At 38.5% G+C, this 20,060-nt stretch overlaps 1 protein-coding gene across 3 annotated transcripts in view; it reads right to left on the bottom strand.

Annotated features, from left to right (window-relative positions):
- Positions 1–20,060, bottom strand: part of PFDN1 (prefoldin subunit 1) — a 381,910-nt gene that overhangs the window by 33,033 nt on the left and 328,817 nt on the right. For all 3 annotated transcript variants that reach the window (XM_050795100.1, XM_050795102.1, XM_050795101.1), the window contains exon 4: positions 4,994–5,078. In XM_050795100.1, the coding sequence (XP_050651057.1) occupies positions 4,994–5,078 (85 nt within the window). The remainder of the gene's footprint in view (positions 1–4,993; positions 5,079–20,060) is intronic.

Genomic DNA, 20,060 nt, shown 5'->3' with positions numbered 1-20,060 from the left:
TCCAAAGTAAAGATAACTACTTTTCAAAGATCTAGTAGAATGAAAAAAGGGCAAGCTCCAAAAACTGAGAGTATTGGGCGAGCGCTGTGGCTCATGCCTGTAATCCCAGCACTCTGCAAGGCAGAGGTGGGTGGATCACCTGAGGTCAGGAGTTCAAGACCAGTCTGGCCAACATGCAAAACCCTGTCTCTACTAAAAATACAAAAATTAGCTGGGCGTGGTAGCACACACCTGTAATCCCAGCTACTCGGGAGCCTGAGGCAGGAGAACTGTTCCAACCCAGGAGGCAGAGGTTGCTGTGAGGCAACATAGCACCACTGCACTCCCACCTGGGCGACAGAGTGAGACACTGTCTCAAAAAAAAGAAAGAAAGACTGAGAGTAGTTTTGCATGGCTAAATCATACAATATAAGAGAAGGCAGAAGAAATGAGAGGGATGAGAGAAATAAACAGAAATCATATCTTTAAAGGCCTTCAAGGTATGTCAAAAAGTTTGAACTGGTTGGGTGGAATGGCTCACTCACACCTATACTCCTAGCACTTTGGGAGGCCGAGGTGGGTGGATCACCCAAGGTCAGGAGTTTGAGACCAGACTGGCCAAAATGTTGAAACCCCGTCTCTACTAAAAATACAAAAAAATTAGCTGGTTATGGTGGCACATGCCTGTAGTCCCAGCTACTCAGGAGGCTGAGGCAGGAGAATCACTTGTACCCAGGATGGAGGTTGCAGTGAGCCAAGATTGTGCCATTGCATTCCAGCCTGAGCAACAAGAGCAAAACCCCATCTCAAAAAAATAGTTTGAACTTAACCCTAAGGACAACAATTGGTTTTACATGAGGGAGTAATATGACCAGATTTAACATTTTAGAAAGGTCATTCTAACTTAAATATGCTAAAGAACTGAATGAGAGAAAACTGGACATGCTAAAATCAGTTAATATCCTACTGTAGATGGTGGTAGCAGCCAGTTTAAAGGTGGGAAAAAATTCCAAAAGGAAATACCATTAATAAACAAAATAAGAAAGAAGAAATCTTCAGAAATACCAATTTTCCAGAATTTATTTTTAAAAAAACACTAATCCTCAGACTCAGGAAACCCAACAAATTCTGAGTAAGATAAAGAAAAAAATACTAGCCACGTGTGGTGGCGTGCCTGTGGTCTCAGCTACCTGGAAGGCTGAGGTGGGAGGATTGCTTAAGCCTGGGAGGTGGAGGCTGCAGTGAACTGAGATCACCCAACTGCAAGCCAACCTGAGTGACAGAGTGAGACCCCATCTCAAATTAAAAAAAAAATACATAAAAATAAAAAGGAATAAATTGACACCTAAACACATCCCAGAGAAACTACAAAGCATGAAAGACATAGACAAGTAAAAACAGGTAGACAGAAAAGACAAATTAACAACAATTAGACTAACAGATGACTTCTTAACAGCAACAGTGGAAGCCACAAGTCAGTAGAATGGTTATCTTTAAAAGAGCTGAGAGGTCAGGTGCTATGGCTCACATCTGTAATCCCAGCACTTTGGGAGGCTGAGGTGGGTGGATCACGAGGTCAGGAGTTCAAGACCAGCCCAGCCAACATGGTGAAACCCTGTCTCTACTAAAAATACAAAAAGTAGCCAGGCATGGTGGCTGTAATCCCAGCTACTCGGGAGGCTGATGCAGGAGAATCGCTTGAACTCAGAAGGCAGAGGCTGCAGTGAGCCAAGATCATGCCACTGCACTCCAGCCTGGACAACAGAGCAAGACGCCATCTCAAAACAAAAAATAAATGAATATAAACAGAAGAGCTGAGAAATTCCTAATATAAAACAGAATAAAACACATGCTCCAGTCGGCCGTGATAGCTCACACCTGTAATCCCAGCACCTTGGGAGGCCAAGGTGGGTGGATCACGAGGTCAGGAGTTCGAGATCAGCCTGGCCAACATGGTGAAACCCCGTCTCTACTAAAAATACAAAAATTAGCCAGGTGTGGTGGGCCTGTAGTCCCAGGTACTCAGGAGGCTGAGGCAGAAGAATCGCTTGAACCTGGGAGGCAGAGGTTGTGGTGAGCCAAGAAGCACCACTGGACTCCAGCCTAGGTGAAAGAATGAGACTCCGTCTCAAAAAAAGCAAAAACAACAACAACAACAACAAAAATAAGCTCCAAACTTTGTATACGGTAATAACAAGCACTTGCCCCCCCACACTGTAGTCTCTAAATATCACTGCCCACTAAACTGACAGACTGAGGAGAAACTGATAAACACTGTCATAGAAAAAGATTCATCACGTCCCTCAGTAAGCAGATGATATGAATAAGCAGATGATAATTCAGTAAGATACACAGAAAATTTGAACACCACAATTAACAGTGTATATGCACATGAGTGCACATGTGGGGGTGTGCTGAAGTAATAAAACTACAAAGTTGTGGCAGTGGAAAAGTATAGGATTGTTTCAGGGAAGAGAGGGGAGTATACACTGGGTGATACTGTTACATGTTAGAAAAGTACTGGAGAATACACTAAATGCTGAAATAAGGCTCATGGTAAGGAGCCTATGATGATGGGAATCAGAAAAAAGAAATTGTGTATAAACTGGATTTATATTACTAAAGTAGAAAGATAAATTATCAAATGATGGAAAACAGTATATATAGCATAATTCCTCTTTTAAAAAAAAGTTGTGTATATGCATGTATGAATGTCTTTATATAAATATGGAAGTTTGGAATGATACAGAAACTGTAGAGGTGACATTTGGATGCACTGAGAGTGGAAAAACAAAGTAATATTTTCATTGTTTAATCATTTGTTTTATATTTTATTTTCTTATTTATGGTGTACTTCTATTGCTTTTATAATGTAAATAACACGTAAAATGAAAAATTAAAAAAGAAAAAAGAACTTTCTAAAAGATAAAATATTCTAGCAGTATTTGAGACACTCAACAAAAGGAAACTTTTAGAAAATAAACTTCTTAATACTCACCAGAACTGAGCAGTACAGTATTGATAAAATCATCACCTGTGGCAAATTCACCTTGATAATTGGGGGTTTGTTTTTTTTTTTTTTTGGTGGTTTTTTTGGGTTTTTTTTTCCCCCTAAAGAGACAAGGTCTTGTTATGTTGCCCAGGCTGGAGTGCCTCAGGCAATCCTCCTGCTTCAGCCTCCCACAGCTGGGACTACAAGCATTTGCCACTGTGCCCGCTCTGTTGATTTTTTAATCATAAAAGTTAACAACAAAAAAGTTAATGTATATTTGTTACAATTTATTATCACAGAAATTATAAGAAAAAAATCAAGGCTGGGCGCGGTGGCTCATGCCTATAATCCCAGCACTTTGGGAGGCCGAGGCAGGCAGATCACCTGAGGCTGGGAGTTTGAGACCAGCCTGACCAACAAGGAGAAACCCTATCTCTACTAAAAATACAAAATTAGCAGGGCATGGTAGCGCATGCCTGTAATCCCAGCTACTCGGGAGGCTGAGACAGGAGAATCGCTTGAAGCCGGGAGGTGGAGGTTGCGGTGAGCCGAGATCACACCACTGCACTTCAGCCTGGGCAACAAGAGCGAAACTCCATCTCAAAAAAAGAAAAGAAAGAAAGAAAGAAAAAGAAAAAAATCATTTACCCCTACGTCCCATCTAATTTCTTTAGGGTAAACAGTATTAACAATTTAATATATATCCTTACATATCATCTTCAATATTCATACACAAATGTTTGTTTTCATAAAGAGAACTGTATACACATTACCTCACTACTTATTATTCATTAGGACAATTTTAAATATATTTACCAACAGTTGCAAAAATGCATTTTGTTTTATCTACATGAAATGATTTTGTTTGGGTTTTTAATTGTTTCTTATGAGTAAAAACACAAGATATCAAATTGAACCTCTTAAAACAGTTAAGCTGATTAAAATGTTAAAATAGGACACAACAATAACCTGGTTATCACAGGCTGTTTTTTCTTTACTTGGTTTTTTTGCTTTTTTGTCTTGTTTTTACAATATACTTTTCTAAGCTGCAAATCTAGTATCAAGTTTGTTTCAACTATCAGTAGTCAAAAATAAGCCTAAGTAACCTAAGATACTACACACTCCCAGGCCAGGCCTATTCAGTGAACCTAAGAAATCCTTGTTGTAGGTTGTAGCTCCCAAATTCAGCAGAGAGATGAGTTAGATTCTGATCCTCTGCCTCAAACAGTACTCACAGAAATTAGATGAAATGACCTACGAAGTCAATGTATCTACCCACATGTGGGGAAATCTTGGTCCGTAAGAAATAATAACCAGCTTTTTGTCCAGTCTAACTTTTACTATACACAGGATGGGCCTTTCACCAAAGCCCAAGAAGAACATGTCACTAAAGGTCTTAATGTATAAATAAACTATAATAATAATAATAATAATAATAAAGTAGTATTTCCAAAGATTTGCTTACTGTTACCTATCATCTTTTTCCCTAGCTAAAAACAAAAAATTGTTCTCATTGGAGCACCATCCTTCAGATAGCTAATTGGTTACAGCTTGCTACTTTGTCCTTATATAGAACCTAATTTAGGTTAAAGGAATTACAACGTGTAAAAAAGACCCTATACCAAGATCCTCTAAAATTTATCATTATTACCCACTCTCCTGCCTATCCACCACAATCCAATACACATGTGTTGTTTAAATATACATCACATTTTGTTTATGGTTTTGTTTTTCTTTTTTAAAGAATAAACACATTCAAGGACAATGAACAAAATACATTCAGGTTAAAACCATCTCATCAAAATTCTCTACAGTTCCAAAGAAGAGACTATTCTTTTTTTGTTTTGGTCTTATACACACTATGAATATGAATATGACAGCTTCACGGCTCCAACGTAATTATAAAAAATAAAAATAATATGACATTACTTTGGCAGGCAGGCATACATTTTCATGTAATATGACACAATAAGATTACTACTTTCTCCCAAAAGTTAACTCCTATTGCCAATAAAAACTTACTTCTAGTTCTTTAATTTTTTCTTCTGCTATTTTCTGCTTCTCTAACAGCTGATTGTGAATTGCTTCCTTGGACTGAAGAATAAACCTATGAAACACAAGAAAGTTGAAAATTAAGCCACATGACTATTGTATTCATCGAAATCAATAGCTACATACCACAAATATTGAACTGAGCAAACTAAAAGGACAAATGCATATTAACATAATATATCAAGCTCAGGAAACCACCACAAGTTTAAACCTTCCTGGCTGAGTAGGAATAAAGGCTTAAAAGTAGATTCTGCTGGCCGGGCGCGGTGGCTCAAGCCTGTAATCCCAGCACTTTGGGAGGCCGAGACGGGCGGATCACGAGGTCAGGAGATCGAGACCATCCTGGTTAACACGGTGAAACCCCGTCTCTACTAAAAAATACAAAAAACTAGCCGGCCGAGGTGGCGGACGCCTGTAGTCCCAGCTACTCGGGAGGCGGAGGCAGGAGAATGGCGTGAACCCGGGAGGCGGAGCTTGCAGTGAGCTGAGATCCGGCCACTGCACTCCAGCCTGGGTGACAGCGCGAGACTCCGTCTCAAAAAAAAAAAAAAAAAAAAAAAAAAAAAAGTAGATTCTGCTTTCTTATTTAATATAGGAATCAGGCAGGGAACAGCGGTGCGGGCCTACAGTTCCCATACTCAGGAGGCTGAGGTAGAAGGATTGTTTGAGCCCAGGTGTCTGAGTCTAGTCTGGGCAACATAGCAAGACCCTGTCTCATTAAAAAAAAAAAGAGGGGGGGTGTCGGGAGTTGGGCACAGTAGCTCACACCTGTAATCCCAGCACTTTGAGAGGCCGAGGCAGGAGGATTGCTTGAGCCTGGGAATTCAAGACCAGCCCAGGCAACATGATGAGACCCCATCTCTACAAAAAATAAATTTAAAATATTAGCCGGGCACAGTGGCACACGCCTGTAGTCCCAGCTACTCGGGAGGCTGAGGTGGGAGGATCAGTTGAGACTGGGATGTCAAGGCCACAGTGAGCCATGATTGTGCTACTGCACTCCAGCTTGGGTAACAGAGCAAGATCCTGTCTTAAAAACATAAAAAAAAAAAAAGAAAAGAAAAGAAAAGAAAATCAGGCTTCAAGTAGATTCATATGTAAAAGAAAAAATAAAGGAATAAAAATATATCATAGGCCAAAGAAAAGTCAACATACAAACAAAAAAAACCCTATAAGTTTTGTTTTTTCAGTTATCTGTTTCAATTTTTATCTAGATATTTTTTAAGCAATATTTGTAAAGTGGAGTGCCCCTCCATCTTTTTTTTTTTTACCAAAAAAAAAAAAGCAGCAGTAACTCATGACCTTTTAAAGTCACAATCAAGTACTGTTGTTAAGATCAATGCATTAGTGTTTATATGAGTTCCTCAAACAAAAAGCACTGTATAAGCCTTAGGATCTTTTATTATTATTTCCAGAGTGTATAGTACCTCTGAAAAGCTCAAAATGTACAAGTGGAAATTTTCAACTTTTTCCATTTTACTGTCAGGCATATTATTTGCCACTGATGAGGGTGGAAATATGGAGACGTTTTAAAAATTAACACTGAATCTGTTTTATGACTTTATGTTCACAATTCTTGCTGCAGGAAAAGGAAGAACAAACTTTTACAGCCTCAAGAAAGTGAACTGAAATATTTCCCCTCCACTGGAACCAAGGGAAGACCCCAGTTACGCAAATCTCTTTCAGGACTGTCTAAGGAAGCTAAAATAGATTTCAATTTAATATTGCAATTAATTAAGCAAGACTTTTCTTCTCTTTGCACTAACAGAGTTCAGCAACAAAGAACTAAACATCATCTCTTAACAAAAAGCCAAACGAGAAAACATAAAAAGGTAGCAACATGCAGTTTCCTCTGCCAACCCCACAAAAACATCCTTGTGCCTAGGTGGGTTCTTATCAAGAGAGTCTGTTATTATAGATAATAAGACAAGTAAAAACAGACCAGGCCGGGCGCGGTGGCTCAAGCCTGTAATCCCAGCACTTTGGGAGGCCGAGGCGGGTGGATCACGAGGTCAGGAGATCGAGACTATCCTGGCTAACATGGTGAAACCCCATCTCTACTAAAAATACAAAAAACTAGCCGGGCGTGGTTGCGGGCACCTGTAGTCTCAGCTACTGGGAGGCTGAGGCGGGAGAATGGCGTGAACCCGGGAGGCGGAGTTTGCAGTGAGCCGAGATCACGCCACTGCACTCCAGCCTGGGAGACACAGCGAGACTCCGTCTCAAAAAAAAAAAAAAAAAAAAAAAACAGACCAAAAAGGGCAATTAGCTATGCCCCAACCCCTGAAAGAAAACTGCCTTTTCCCCTCTTCTTCATAACTAAGCCTTACCACATATATTAATACAATCTGATGAACTTCTTTTACTCCACTAATTATTAAGCTTATATGCTAATGTGGCCAGCTCGGATAATTTTTTTTTTTTTTTTGAGACGGACTCTCACTCTGTCACCCAGGCTGGAGTGCAGTGGCACAATCTTGGCTTACTGCAAGCTCCGCCTCCCAGGTTCATGCCACTCTCTTGCTTCAGCCTCCCAAATAGCTGGGACTACAAGCGCCCACCACCATGCCTGGCTAATTTTTTCTATTTTTTAGTAGAGACAGGGTTTCACCGTGTTAGCCAGGATGGTCTCGATCTCCTGACCTCGTGATCTGCCTGCCTTGGTCTCCCAAAGTGCTGGGATTACAAGCGTGAGCCACTGCGCCCAGCCCAGCCCAGATAATCTAATTGATGATCTTAGTCTTCAGTAGTAACTTGATTATTTGTAAAAACCTTACTGTATATTTACAGGAAAGATAGCCCACATTCATGCAAAACAAGGATTAATTCTAGGTCTTTTACTATAGAACCCTTCATGTCTAAAATATTCTTACTGGATCCAAGAGACAGGTGCTATTTCAGATAAGATTATGGTTTACAGAATATTTTTCTCAGAACTCACTCATATTTGTATTTGAAGAGAAGAGTTGTTTTGAACAGTATTAAGTCTCAGTAATGCCATGTAAAAACTATTCTAAAACAAGGTGCAAGAGTCACCAAATTATGTTATAACATGTGATTTTACTGAGAAAGTCTTTTAGCCATGGCAATAATTTTTTGAGTAAAATATACATTTTTAAGTAGCACTGATAGCTGGCCAATGAGTACTATTCTCAAAAGGTCATCAGACATCATCTTTGTTAGTGTCTGGGAAAATTTCAAAGCTAAGATTAGAGGTCAAGTCATTACTTATGTGGCCTTTAAAAATAAAGTTTCTGAACAGATACTAAATCTCTTGAGCAGAAAATAAAATTACTAGAAAGCAAGAACACTCAACAACAAAAACATGTTTTTCCATGACCACATATCCTTTGAGGTAGCTATATTTGACTGTGCCGACTTCAAAGGCCAGAGAGATTCCACCGAAGCTGGCCAACTTACTACTATAAGCCTAAGGACATCTCAGCCACGCAAGTTTTAAACAAGGATGAGTGTTGGGTAAATGCAAATGTCTACCTCAAAGAGTAGTTACACAGTAAAAATTCAAACACAAAAACTTATGGAAAGTTTGGTTTAGTCCTCAATTTAAAAAATGGCAAAGATACATTGTATGAAGATTGGAAAGGGCTGCAAGAAACATCTGATTTCTGAAAAAAAGTCTTTCGAAAACATCTTTCCTATTGTTTAAAAGGGCATTGGATTATCAGATACTATGTGAAGAGAAAGGATTTATCATGATAATATGAGTCTTTTCATAAGCAAATATTATGTACACAGTTTCTCAATGTAGAGAATCTCATAGTCATTCTGCCTGACTGTTTATGGAAAGCCAAATAGTAAATAAAGAATTCTGGAGTTCAAAATGTACCAATAAGGAAAAATAAACCATGAAGAGGGAAAGTATTCTCTCATGACAGATAATATGCAGATAACATGCTTCAAATACTCAGGATTATATAACCTGAATTCGAGTTGATGCTTTGCAAAAGGCCTCTTCTTTGACCTGGAAATTCATGTGCCTCTGCAATGTCCACTCTCAAGGACTTGTAACCTGCTATTTCACTTCTTCATTTATTTGTAATTATGCCATTTGAAAACATAATTCTGATGGCTTTTGGTTTTGATTATTTGAGAAACACCAGACTCCGTTTTCTAAATCGTCCTGCAGTTTGGTACAACTTCCACTTTCTTATAACTCAGTATGAATCAAAACCGTTGTTCACCTGCCCAAAACACAATCTCAGATCAGTTGCACTGCTGCATTTTGGACACACTTTCCAAAGTATGGTCACCTAGACATATGCTATTCAGAAACAACGAAATGCTTATGACAAGTTCACTTTGGGTGGGAAATTTTTAGAGGGTGTCTAAAAATGTGTCCTAATAGCATTTAGGTTTCAGGGTATCCACAAATTAAGCGGCATAGAAGAGACATAAGAATGAGCCTATCTTGCTTCTTTGCCTAACTCCACGGGTGAGGAAAGTTACTGAATTTTTATGTTGTAATTTTTAGCATGGAAGAAAGTAGAAATAAATTGAATCTTTTCTACTTTAATTTTTTTTAATTGAATATATTTCTTAATCACTTCCTTAGTAAGGAAACTTTATGGCATATCCACATTGTGGACTGCTCAGTGAGTTAGAGACTTCTGTTATTGGCATAAAGAAGAGTAGATACCCTGAACACTCCTGATTAAAAACAAAGCAAAAAAAAATTTTTTTTTTAACATTTTGTTGAACTAACACAAAAGGAAGGATTCCACAATGGCCCAAAGTGAAGTGAAACTGGGAATTGAGGAATGTAAGACAGCAGTAAATTGGCTTTTACCCTGAGAGTTTATGCTGAATCCTGGAGACCTTAAGCATCCACACTGGCACAGAAATAGGATACAAAACAGGAGATAAAACCAAAGGGGCAGCCAGGCATAATGGCATGCACCTGTAGTCCTAGCTACTCAGAAAGGTGAAGTGTGAGGATGGCTTAAGTCCAAGAGTTCAAGTCCAGGACCTGGGCAACATAGCAATGGCCCATCCCTAAAAAATAAATAAATTTTTTTTAAAAGAATGACTAATTAAATAAAAAACCAAACTGAAAATTTAAAAAAAAAAAAAAAACAGTATTTTTATTGACATGTAAAGATGTCAATACAGTAAGTAAAAACTCACATTTTAAAAATTAGCATGTTGGCCAGGTGTGGTGGCTCACAGCTGTAATCCCTGCACTTTAGGAGGCTGAGGTAGGTGGGTCACTTGAGGTCAGGAGTTCGAGACCAGCTTGGCCTACATGGTGAAACCCCATCTCTACTAAAAATACAAAAAAATTAGCTGGCGTGGTGGCAGGTGCCTGTAATCCCAGCTACTCGGGAGGCTGAGGCAGGAGAATCACTTGAACCCAGGAGGCGGAGGTTGCGGTGTGCCAAGAACGTACCATTGCACTCCAGCCTGGGAGACAGAATGAGACTCTTGTCTCAAAAAAAAAAAACAACATGTCATTCCATTTGCAAGATGAAAAAATAAGTAAAATAAAAAAGGATTTACACAAAGATGAAATGGGACTGGAAAAGAAAGAGAGAGCTTTTTAAAATTCATCGCTTGAAAAATGTTTCCTCTTGAATCCTCAATTTTTTTTTTTTTTTTTTGTGGGGGGAGACAGTCTTGCTCTGTTGCCCAGGCTGGAGTGCAGTGATGCCACCTCAGCTCACTGCAAACTCCGCCTCCAGGGTTCAAGTAATTCTCGTGCCTCAACCTCTGGAGTAGCTAGGATTACGGGTGCCTGCCACCACACCCAGTTAATTTTTGTTATTTCAGCAGTGATAGGATTTTACCACGTTGTCCAGGCTAGTTTCGAACTGCTGACCTCAGGTGATCCAACCACCTCGGCTTCCCAAAGAGTTGGGATTATAGGAGTGAGCCACCATGCCCGGCCAATGTTTTCTAAGTATGTAAAAAATTACCAAGTACAAAAATAAGACCTAATCAGGTTAAATACCTTGCCCAGCTTGTATGTATTAGATTAGAATATTTGGTCTTTCTTGTACCATACTATAATGGCTCTAATGTAAGTTATTACAAATATGTGTATATGTGAATACATGTATACAAATAATCCAATCAACCTTGGATTAACTAGTTGGTTAAATTTGTTTCTCACAGGAGATACAGGCAAACAATTCTGAAATTGCTTTATATGTGTACTGGGATAAATAAATAAGTAAATGGACAATGGACCACAGGAGCCAGGTTTCTCATGTTAGAGAGAAGTTACAAATAAGCAAGAAAGGAAGGCTAAAATGAACACTGTGGTATCGAAGAGTCGGAGATATCCGTATAAACTCATATTCAGCTTAGTATGTGTACAGTGATGAATAGACACAGAAACAAATGTAGATATGTGCATACACATGAATCAGTAGCATATATACACATATTATCTATTGCTAGTCACCAGAGGGCCTAGAAACAGTAACACCTCAGTAGTAACAAATAAACCCAATGACCAGATATAGGTTTCTAAATAATCATTACGCATTAAAAGGAATCAGGAACCACAGCTCCTTGGAGAAATGACTAACTATAAGGCTCAGCAGGGAAAATACAAGATGAACCTGGAGCACACTGCAGTATGAGGTGGTCAGGAAGTACTGTAAAAACAAAAAGCTAAAGACAAGACAAGCCACAGATGGAAGAAAATATTTGCAAAACACATATCTGATAAAGGACTTGCATCTAAATTATGCAAAGAACTCTTAAAATTCAACAATAAGAAAACAAATGACCATATTTAAAACAGGCAAAAGATCTGACAGACATCTCACCAAAGATAACACAGATGGCAAATAAGCATGTGAAAAATATTCAACATCATATGTTATTAGGGAACTATAAACTAAAATTATGAGATACTGTCACACACCTAGTATAATGGATAAAATCCAAAACACTGAGAACACCGTATGCTGGTGAAGCTGTGAAGCAACAGAAATTCTCATTCGCTGATGGTGGGAATGCAAAAATGGTACACCCCACTTTGGAAGACAGTTTGGCAGCTTCTTACAAAGCTTAACAAATGATCAATTAAATGCACTCCATTATCCAAATGAGTTGAAAACTTCTATGCACATGTGCAAATGTTTACAGCTGCTTCATTTGTAACTGCCAAAACTTGGAACCAACCAAAATATTCTTCAATAAGTGAATGGATAAACTGTCAGCACATCCATACAATAGAATATTATTTAACAACAAAATGAAATGAGGTATCAAGCCACAAAGACACAGAGGAGCCTTAAATGCATATTGCTAAGTCAAAGAAACCAGTATAGTATGAAAGGCTATATACTGCATCATTCCAACGATATGAGATTTTGGAAAAGGCAAAACTATATATAGAAACAGTAAAAAGGTCAGTGGTCACGAGGGAAGAGAGTGCGGAAGGAAGGGGAAGAAGGAAGAACAGGTAGAGCACAAGGGATTTGGAGGACAGTGAAACTATACTGTATAATAACACAAAGAGTGACCCCTAATGTAAACTATGGATCTTAGTTAACAATAATTTATCAATATTTTTTCATCAATTGTAACGAATGTGTCACACTAATGCCAGATGTTAATAAGAGAAGAAACAGCGTGGGAGAGAGTGGAAAGGGGGTGAGAGCTCACTGTTCTTTCTGCTCAATTTTTCTGTAATCTAAAACTACTCTGAAAAACAAAGTTGCTGGCCGTGCATGGTGGCTCACACCTGTAATCCCAGCACTTGGGGAGGCCAAGGTGGGCAGATCACTTGAGGTCAGTAGTTTGAGACCAGCAGGGACAACATGGCAAAACCCTGTCTCTACTAAAAACAAAAAAAAATTAGCCAGACATGGTGGCGGGTACCTGTAGTTCCAGGTACATGCGAGGCTGAGGCAGAGAACTGCTTGAACCCGGAAGGCGGAGTTTGCAGTGAGCTGAGATCAAGCCACTGCACTTCAGCCTAGGCGACAGAGGGAGACTCTGTCTCAGAAAATAATAATAATAATAATAAAGTTGCCAGGCGCAGTGGCTCACGCCTCTAATCCTAGCACTTTGAGAGGCTGAGGTGAGGGGATCACTTGAGTCCAGGAGTTCAAGACCAGCATGGGCAACATGACAAAATCCCATCTCTACAAAAAATATTCTAAATTAGCTGAGTTTGGTGGCACATGCCTGTAATCCCAACTATTTGGGAGGCTGAGGTAGAGAACTGCTTGAGCCCAGGAGGTCAAGGGTCCAGTAAGCCACAGTCACACCACTGCATTTCAAGACTGGGAGAAAAAGAAAAGGAGAAAATCTCAAAGAGCTCCCAATGGTCAAAGCAGAATTATTTGAGCAACAAAATAAATAATGTAGTACTAGGTTATAACACAGACATACAGCACCTGGATCCTGCCATGCCTAGACAAAAGCAATCTACAGATCACTGTATGCTCAAATCTAACTCTGAGGGATGCTGCTGCTGCATCTCTGCATTATGCTATCCATGTTTCCCTCATTAACTGCTGTATCCATAAATCCCTCCTTCTTCTTTCTTCTCCAGTGCCCATACTACAAGCACTATGCAAGGCTCTCTGCTAAGCAATCTCTACCCAAAGTCCCTAGGAGAACTCACTTATTTTCAAGGCCTCAACTTAGCTAATAACCCTCAAAATAATATCAACCACTATCACCTGCACTATGTCCAGCATCTATGGTCACTTCCACTTGTATGTTCCATATCACCTCAAATTCAACATGGCCCAAATTAAACTCATTTTATCAACTCACACCAACATTCCCTACAAGCAGTTTCACCATCTCAACTTCAGCTTCCATCAACATCACCATGTGCAAGTCCCAAAACGGCAGATATCCTCCCTATATTTCCAATTTATCACTTTCTTTCATACTGACCCTTCACCTCACTATTCCACTTCCACCACCTTAATTTATGCTCTTATTACTAACCTCCTGAATAGCTTCCTGCCTGCCTATGCTCCCAGACTAAACTCTGCCTAATTCATCCAAATATATCAATAGTTTTCATATAGCTAGCCCTCAGTTATTGATCACTATTATGATTGTTGATGACTTTGGCAGACACTATTGTTTAACTACCCCATGTCCATTTCCTTTTGTTGATTGAGCCCCAATTTTGTTTGGGTATTCTCTATTTCCCCAAGTAAATCAGGGAAGTAAGTTCTAGGCTGAATCTTGATTGGCCTTACCCAATCATTGCAGTTACATCCCCCAAGATTTAAGCCTTAGCATGTGACTCAGTTTCTGTCATGAAATATAAGTGGGAGACCATTAGAAGACTTCTGGAAAGGTGCTCCCATGAAGGTGACACCAGAAAACATGGCACTTTCTCACTCTGGATGTTGTCATGCCTCAATAAAATCCCTGGAATTCCTGTAGCCAAGCTGAAGATGAAGCTAGCAAGCACAGGGAGAATGGCAGGTCCAGCGTACCAAAATAAATGGAACTGAAGCCCAGCATACGGCCCCTGAGGAGGCCTGACCTACATGACATGAGTAAATCTCAGAAGCATTACACTCAGTAAAAGTACATGACTCCATTTATATATTGCATCTACATAAAGTTCTAAAACAGAAAAAATTAATCTACAGTCATAGAAATCAGATTAGCAGCAGCTTGGAGCCAGGATTAAGGAAGGAGACGATTGAGATGAAAGAAGCAAGAAAGTTTTTAGAGTGATGAAAATGTTCTTTATCGTGATTGCGGTGGTTACATTTGTCAAAATTCACCCAACTGTACTCCTAAAACGAACGCATTTCATTCTATACAAGTTATAACTCAATAATACTGATTCTTTAAGAAAGACATTGGACACCATGGAGGGTAGAAGAAGGAGAAAAAAAGAAAGGCAAATAGTATCATTGTCGCCAGATGGTGACGTACGATGGAGAAAAATAAAGCCAACAAGGGGCAAATAAGTGTGGGTGCTGGTTAGGTGTGTACTTTTAAATAGGATGGTCATGAAAGGCCTCATTCCCTTTTTAGAAACGACCTGAAGGAAGAGAAAAGGTAAGCCACTGAGATACCTGGAAGAAGGCTTCAGGCAGAGAAACTGGCAAGTGCAAAAGACTTTGTCTTTTTCACTGATGAAACGGGAGGCCATTTGACTACAGTGATCTTCACTTACATTTTAAAATGATTACTCTGGCTGATCAGTTGAAAACAGCCAAGGGTTAAGGACAGAAGCAAGGAGCTTGCCTAGTTAGGAAGCAATTGCCATCAACCAATGGTAAATTCGACCAGGGTGGTGGTAAGCAGAAGTCTTCAGATTCTGAACAAAATTTAAAGATAGAGTCAACAGTATTTGATAATGAGCTAAATATAAGATTGAAAGAGAGGGGCCAAGGGTGACTCCAAGATTTGGAAAAACTTGAAGGGTGGAAAACCCACTTAGTAATACTGAGAGAGAAGATGGTTTGTTTGTAAACAGCAAAAATTTTATTTTGGCCAAGTTAATTCTGAGATGCCTATTAGACCATCACATGAAGATGTAAGGTAGGCAGCTGAATATACAAGTCTGGAGTTCAGAGAAGGGGTCTAAGTTAAAGATTAAAAATCTGGGAGTTGTCAGTACATAAAAATGCATTTAGAGGCCGGGCACGGTGGCTCAAGCCTGTAATCCCAGCACTTTGGGAGGCCGAGACGGGTGGATCATGAGGTCAGGAGATCAAGACCATCCTGGCTAACACGGTGAAACCCCGTCCCTACTAAAAAAATAGAAAAAACTAGCTGGGCAAGGTGGCGGGCGCCTGTAGTCCCAGCTACTCGGGAGGTTGAGGCAGGAGAATGGTGTAAACCCGGGAGGCAGAGCTTGCAGTGAGCTGAGATCTGGCCACTGCACTCCAGCCTGGGAGACAGAGCGAGACTCCGTCTCAAAAAAAAAAAAAAATGCATTTAGAGACACTCCTGTATGAGATTATTAAGAGACTGAGTACATATAGACAAAAAAAAAGAAAAAAAATCCAAGGGATAAGTCCAAAGTCAATTTAATACTTACAGATGCAAAAGAAATGAAGATAGTAAAGGAGGCTGAGAAGGAATGGACAGTGAGGTAGCAGGAATACCAAGAAGTGGTATCCTGCAAGCCAAGGTAAGAAAGTGCTTCAAGGAAGAAAGATCAACAGGACCAAATGCTACTAATAGGTCGAATAAGATGAGGACTGAGAACTCACTGGAATTATTGGAGAATCACTGTCCCTTCCAGAACCCAATCCCACATAAGCATTCCTTGTTCCAGTAGAGTAACACACACTGCTATGTGCAATTTTTACTAATTAAAAATTACTGCCTATTTTTAAATCAAAACTATTGAAGCAGTAGTATGTTTATCTATTTTAAACATGATGTTTATTTCGGGTTACTATTTGGTATTCTAAGTATTCCGGTAAGTAAGCACCTCTGATGCTTACCACTTTTACTCTGGCTTCATCAAACCCCAAACATTTCCACATATAGGCAGTGAGTTATTCCACAACTTTTTCCAAGATATGATCTTTATTTTACTAGTAAGTTAAAATATAGCAATAGATAAAATGTTTTAAAATTACTATCCAATGAGTATTAGAGGACAGATAGAAAGCAGAGTACTCCTGGTACAAAAGCAGAATGTCATAGAGAAATATAAATATACTTGGGCACAAATGCCAAAGTCTCAGTCAGACACACACATACAGGATGCATACTGTGATCCAAATCTTTTTACTCTGAGCCAGTGTAAAGGTTGGGCTTAGGGCAGTCATGCTCTTATCTATTTAAAGATACGTTTTTGATACTAGGCTTCTGTTGCTGTACAAATTTTGGTTTCAGAATATTTCAAGTCCTCTTCAAAGCAAAAAGGATAGTGGCCTCCAAGTAATCTAGTTCATTTCAAGACAACTGATCTACTGCAAAACAAGAGTTGGTAATAAGAGTTCCTGGCCAGGACAATGAAATAACATTCTCCCAGACAGGTCCATTTGAACTTAAATTATATAAATAAAATAAGCATACACTCTTCACAGAAGCATGGGCACTAATGGTACATGTAACACACTAGTAATCCTAATTATTTCATGAGAGTAAAGGATATTTGCAGTTAACAGCAATTCCTGATATTAGAAATAAAAAAGAATGACAAAAGGCATTACCAAGTATGTGTTCATATATATGAACTGACTCACCTTCTAAGTAGTATTTTTCTGAGCTCCTTCTTAGACATTTCATTAAGCAGATTATGTTCCTTGACATCAACATTTCAGTTCTCTCTCTCAGATTAGACAGTAAGTTATTCCTAACTTTGCACTATGAGATAAGTGGCAGCTAAAATCAGAAGATTCTTGTTATGGCTTAAAATTGACTGTTTTCGGAGAAATTCAGCTAATTAAGTCAGTTACAGAACACAATTCGTCAGTGACAAAGTAACAGTTCAAGACTGCTGCTACCTTAATTTTTTTTACATAGGAACAGGAAGCAAATGGTACTTTTCTTTTCTTTCTTTTTTTTTTTTTTTTTGAGACGGAGTCTCGCTCTGTCGCCCAGGCTGGAGTGCAGTGACCAGATTTCAGCTCACTGCAAGCTCCGCCTCCCGGGTTCACGCCATTTTCCTGCCTCAGCCTCCGGAGTAGCTGGGACTACAGGCGCCTGCCACCTCGCCCGGCTAGTTTTTTGTATTTTTTAGTAGAGACGGGGTTTCACCGGGTTAGCCAGGATGGTCTCGATCTCCTGACCTTGTGATCCGCCCGTCTCGGCCTCCCAAAGTGCTGGGATTACAGGCTTGAGCCACCGCGCCCGGCCTATCTTTCGCTCAGTTGCTTATCATCGACTGGAAAACACTGTAGTATCCTGAAAATGACTGCCACTTTTCATACAACAAAGGTTGATTTTGTTTAATCCTTTGTCAGTTAAAAAAAAAAAAAAAAAAAAAAAGACCAGGTCTTCTGATGTCAGGAAATGCAGAAGCAAGCAAAGTCCACCAAGTAGCTAAATGAATCAATTACATTTATGTTTTTAAAACAGGTCCAAAGCCTAAAATAAGTAACCCCATAACCAGTTTATTTTAGTATGTTTGTACTCTCCAAGATAACAGACTTCTTTTCCCTTTAACAATAGACATCTAATTAACATAATATTTTCAAAATTAATTTCCTGTGTTTTGGTGAGAATCTTTAGACTCTGGGGCATATGGGAGGGAAAGCAGGGAAAGAATTATTAAAAAGTACTCATCTGCAGAAGAAACAGGACTATGTAATTCTTACGCAAATGTTTGTTAACTCCCTCTGGCACAAAAACAGTGACGTTATTCTAGACAGCAGTAGAGCAGAGTTATAATGAACATCAAGTTTTTAAATCACTGACAACTTAAGGAAATTAAGAATATTACTTAAAAATGAACATCAAGCTTTTAAATCACTGACAACTTAAGGAAATTAAGAATATTACTTAAAAATCTCCTCTCCCCAGAGTACTAAATCTGTGTAAGAGGAGAGTGTGCCCATCTGGGTTTATATACATATTCAACGTCAACAAAACTGAAGTCATTTTTCCCTGCACAACAGGAAAAGTTGTTGTTGTTTTCCCTTAGAACTCTGGGCAATGAAAGCCATGACTTTAAATGGCTCTGTATAAAAACACAAGAAGGGTGGGTCATGTTCTATTAGTAAAAGCAGCTGAACACCAAGAACTTCTCTTCCTTTAAGTAAAATCTAAAAAAAATTTTTTTAATCTAAAAAATAATCTCATCTTACTTTTGACAACTATCTTCGCTTTACTTTCTCTAAAATACAGATTAATACCTTTAAAGAGGGTATAAAAGGAATTTATAAATTTGCATTTGCAATGTGACTCTCACACCAAAAGTCATCTCACACATTATTTTTTTCCCCGTAGTGTGCACTAAATAAAATATCCAAACTTGATTCTGCTGAGAGCAACAATATAAACTATTTTTACTATAGTATCAACAGTATTTATCAACAATATCAATAATATTTACTATACTAAGATTTGTAAAATTTCATTTCCTAATCTCTTAGCAATAAAATATAGTATGACCATTTCTTCAGTTTTAAAATTACCTCAGATTGACTGGAAGACCAACTCTACAGCTACATGAAATTGTAAAAGGGTTGCAAAACTTGAAGCAGCACGAGCATACCCCTTTCTACTAATATTTAACATAACTAAGGGAAGCTGCAAATATTTCATCCCACCTTTACTAAATGCCACGATTCAAATTATAGGTCAACACCCAAACTAACAAGTACAATCACAACAAAACTAATATAACATTTTAAACAAAGGGCAGTTCAGCCAAGCTGTCATAAAGAGTTTAGATTTCTACAACCTAAACAGTTGAAAAACTGCTTATTTAGATTTTTTTTTTAATTTGTTACCTGTCAGGAATACACCTACTGTTTCACTTTCTACTCATGCCACATTTATCTTAAGTTCTACATTTCTGTATCTTTCTACCATTAGAGATCAACCATTAAATTACTTCAACAAGTAGAAATAGTAACACCGCTCCCAAACAGAAATTTTTGCATTGCTAGACACTTATCTAGTTGGCAGATTTATACCATTGTTCATTCTTAGTTCCTTAAATGTAAAAAATACCCACAGAATGGTAGCATACCTCTAAATCAGTTTAAATATGGTACAAAGTTATTTTTAGTTAGGTTCAAGTTTTAAAAAGGTACTAATTGTTCTTTTTAAAGGCTAATCTACTCAAGTTCCTCTTATATCAAAAAAAAGTTAATTTGTCTCTTTTGGAAAAAAGAAATGTTATTTATGTAATGCTCAAGCAAAAAGGATGTTCAAATAATAGATCTGACATCAAATCAGGGTTAGGATCATACTTATTGTTCATAAAAATAAGTTTGACATTTATTCTAATGATGGTCCTTTCAAACACTAGTATGGTCAAATGTCATTTATGTGTACTTTTAAATGTAATTCTTATTTTAAAAATACTCCTATCCTCTACCATGCAAGGCAGAAAAGGAAGAAAACCCCCACACAAGCAATTATAAACATTTTTATCCATGAA

This window comes from Macaca thibetana, chromosome 6, assembly GCF_024542745.1.
Source record: "Macaca thibetana thibetana isolate TM-01 chromosome 6, ASM2454274v1, whole genome shotgun sequence".
Lineage (NCBI taxonomy): Eukaryota > Metazoa > Chordata > Mammalia > Primates > Cercopithecidae > Macaca > Macaca thibetana.
The sequence above is the reverse complement of the archived record's forward strand: the minus strand, read 5'-3'. Positions and strand labels throughout refer to the sequence as shown.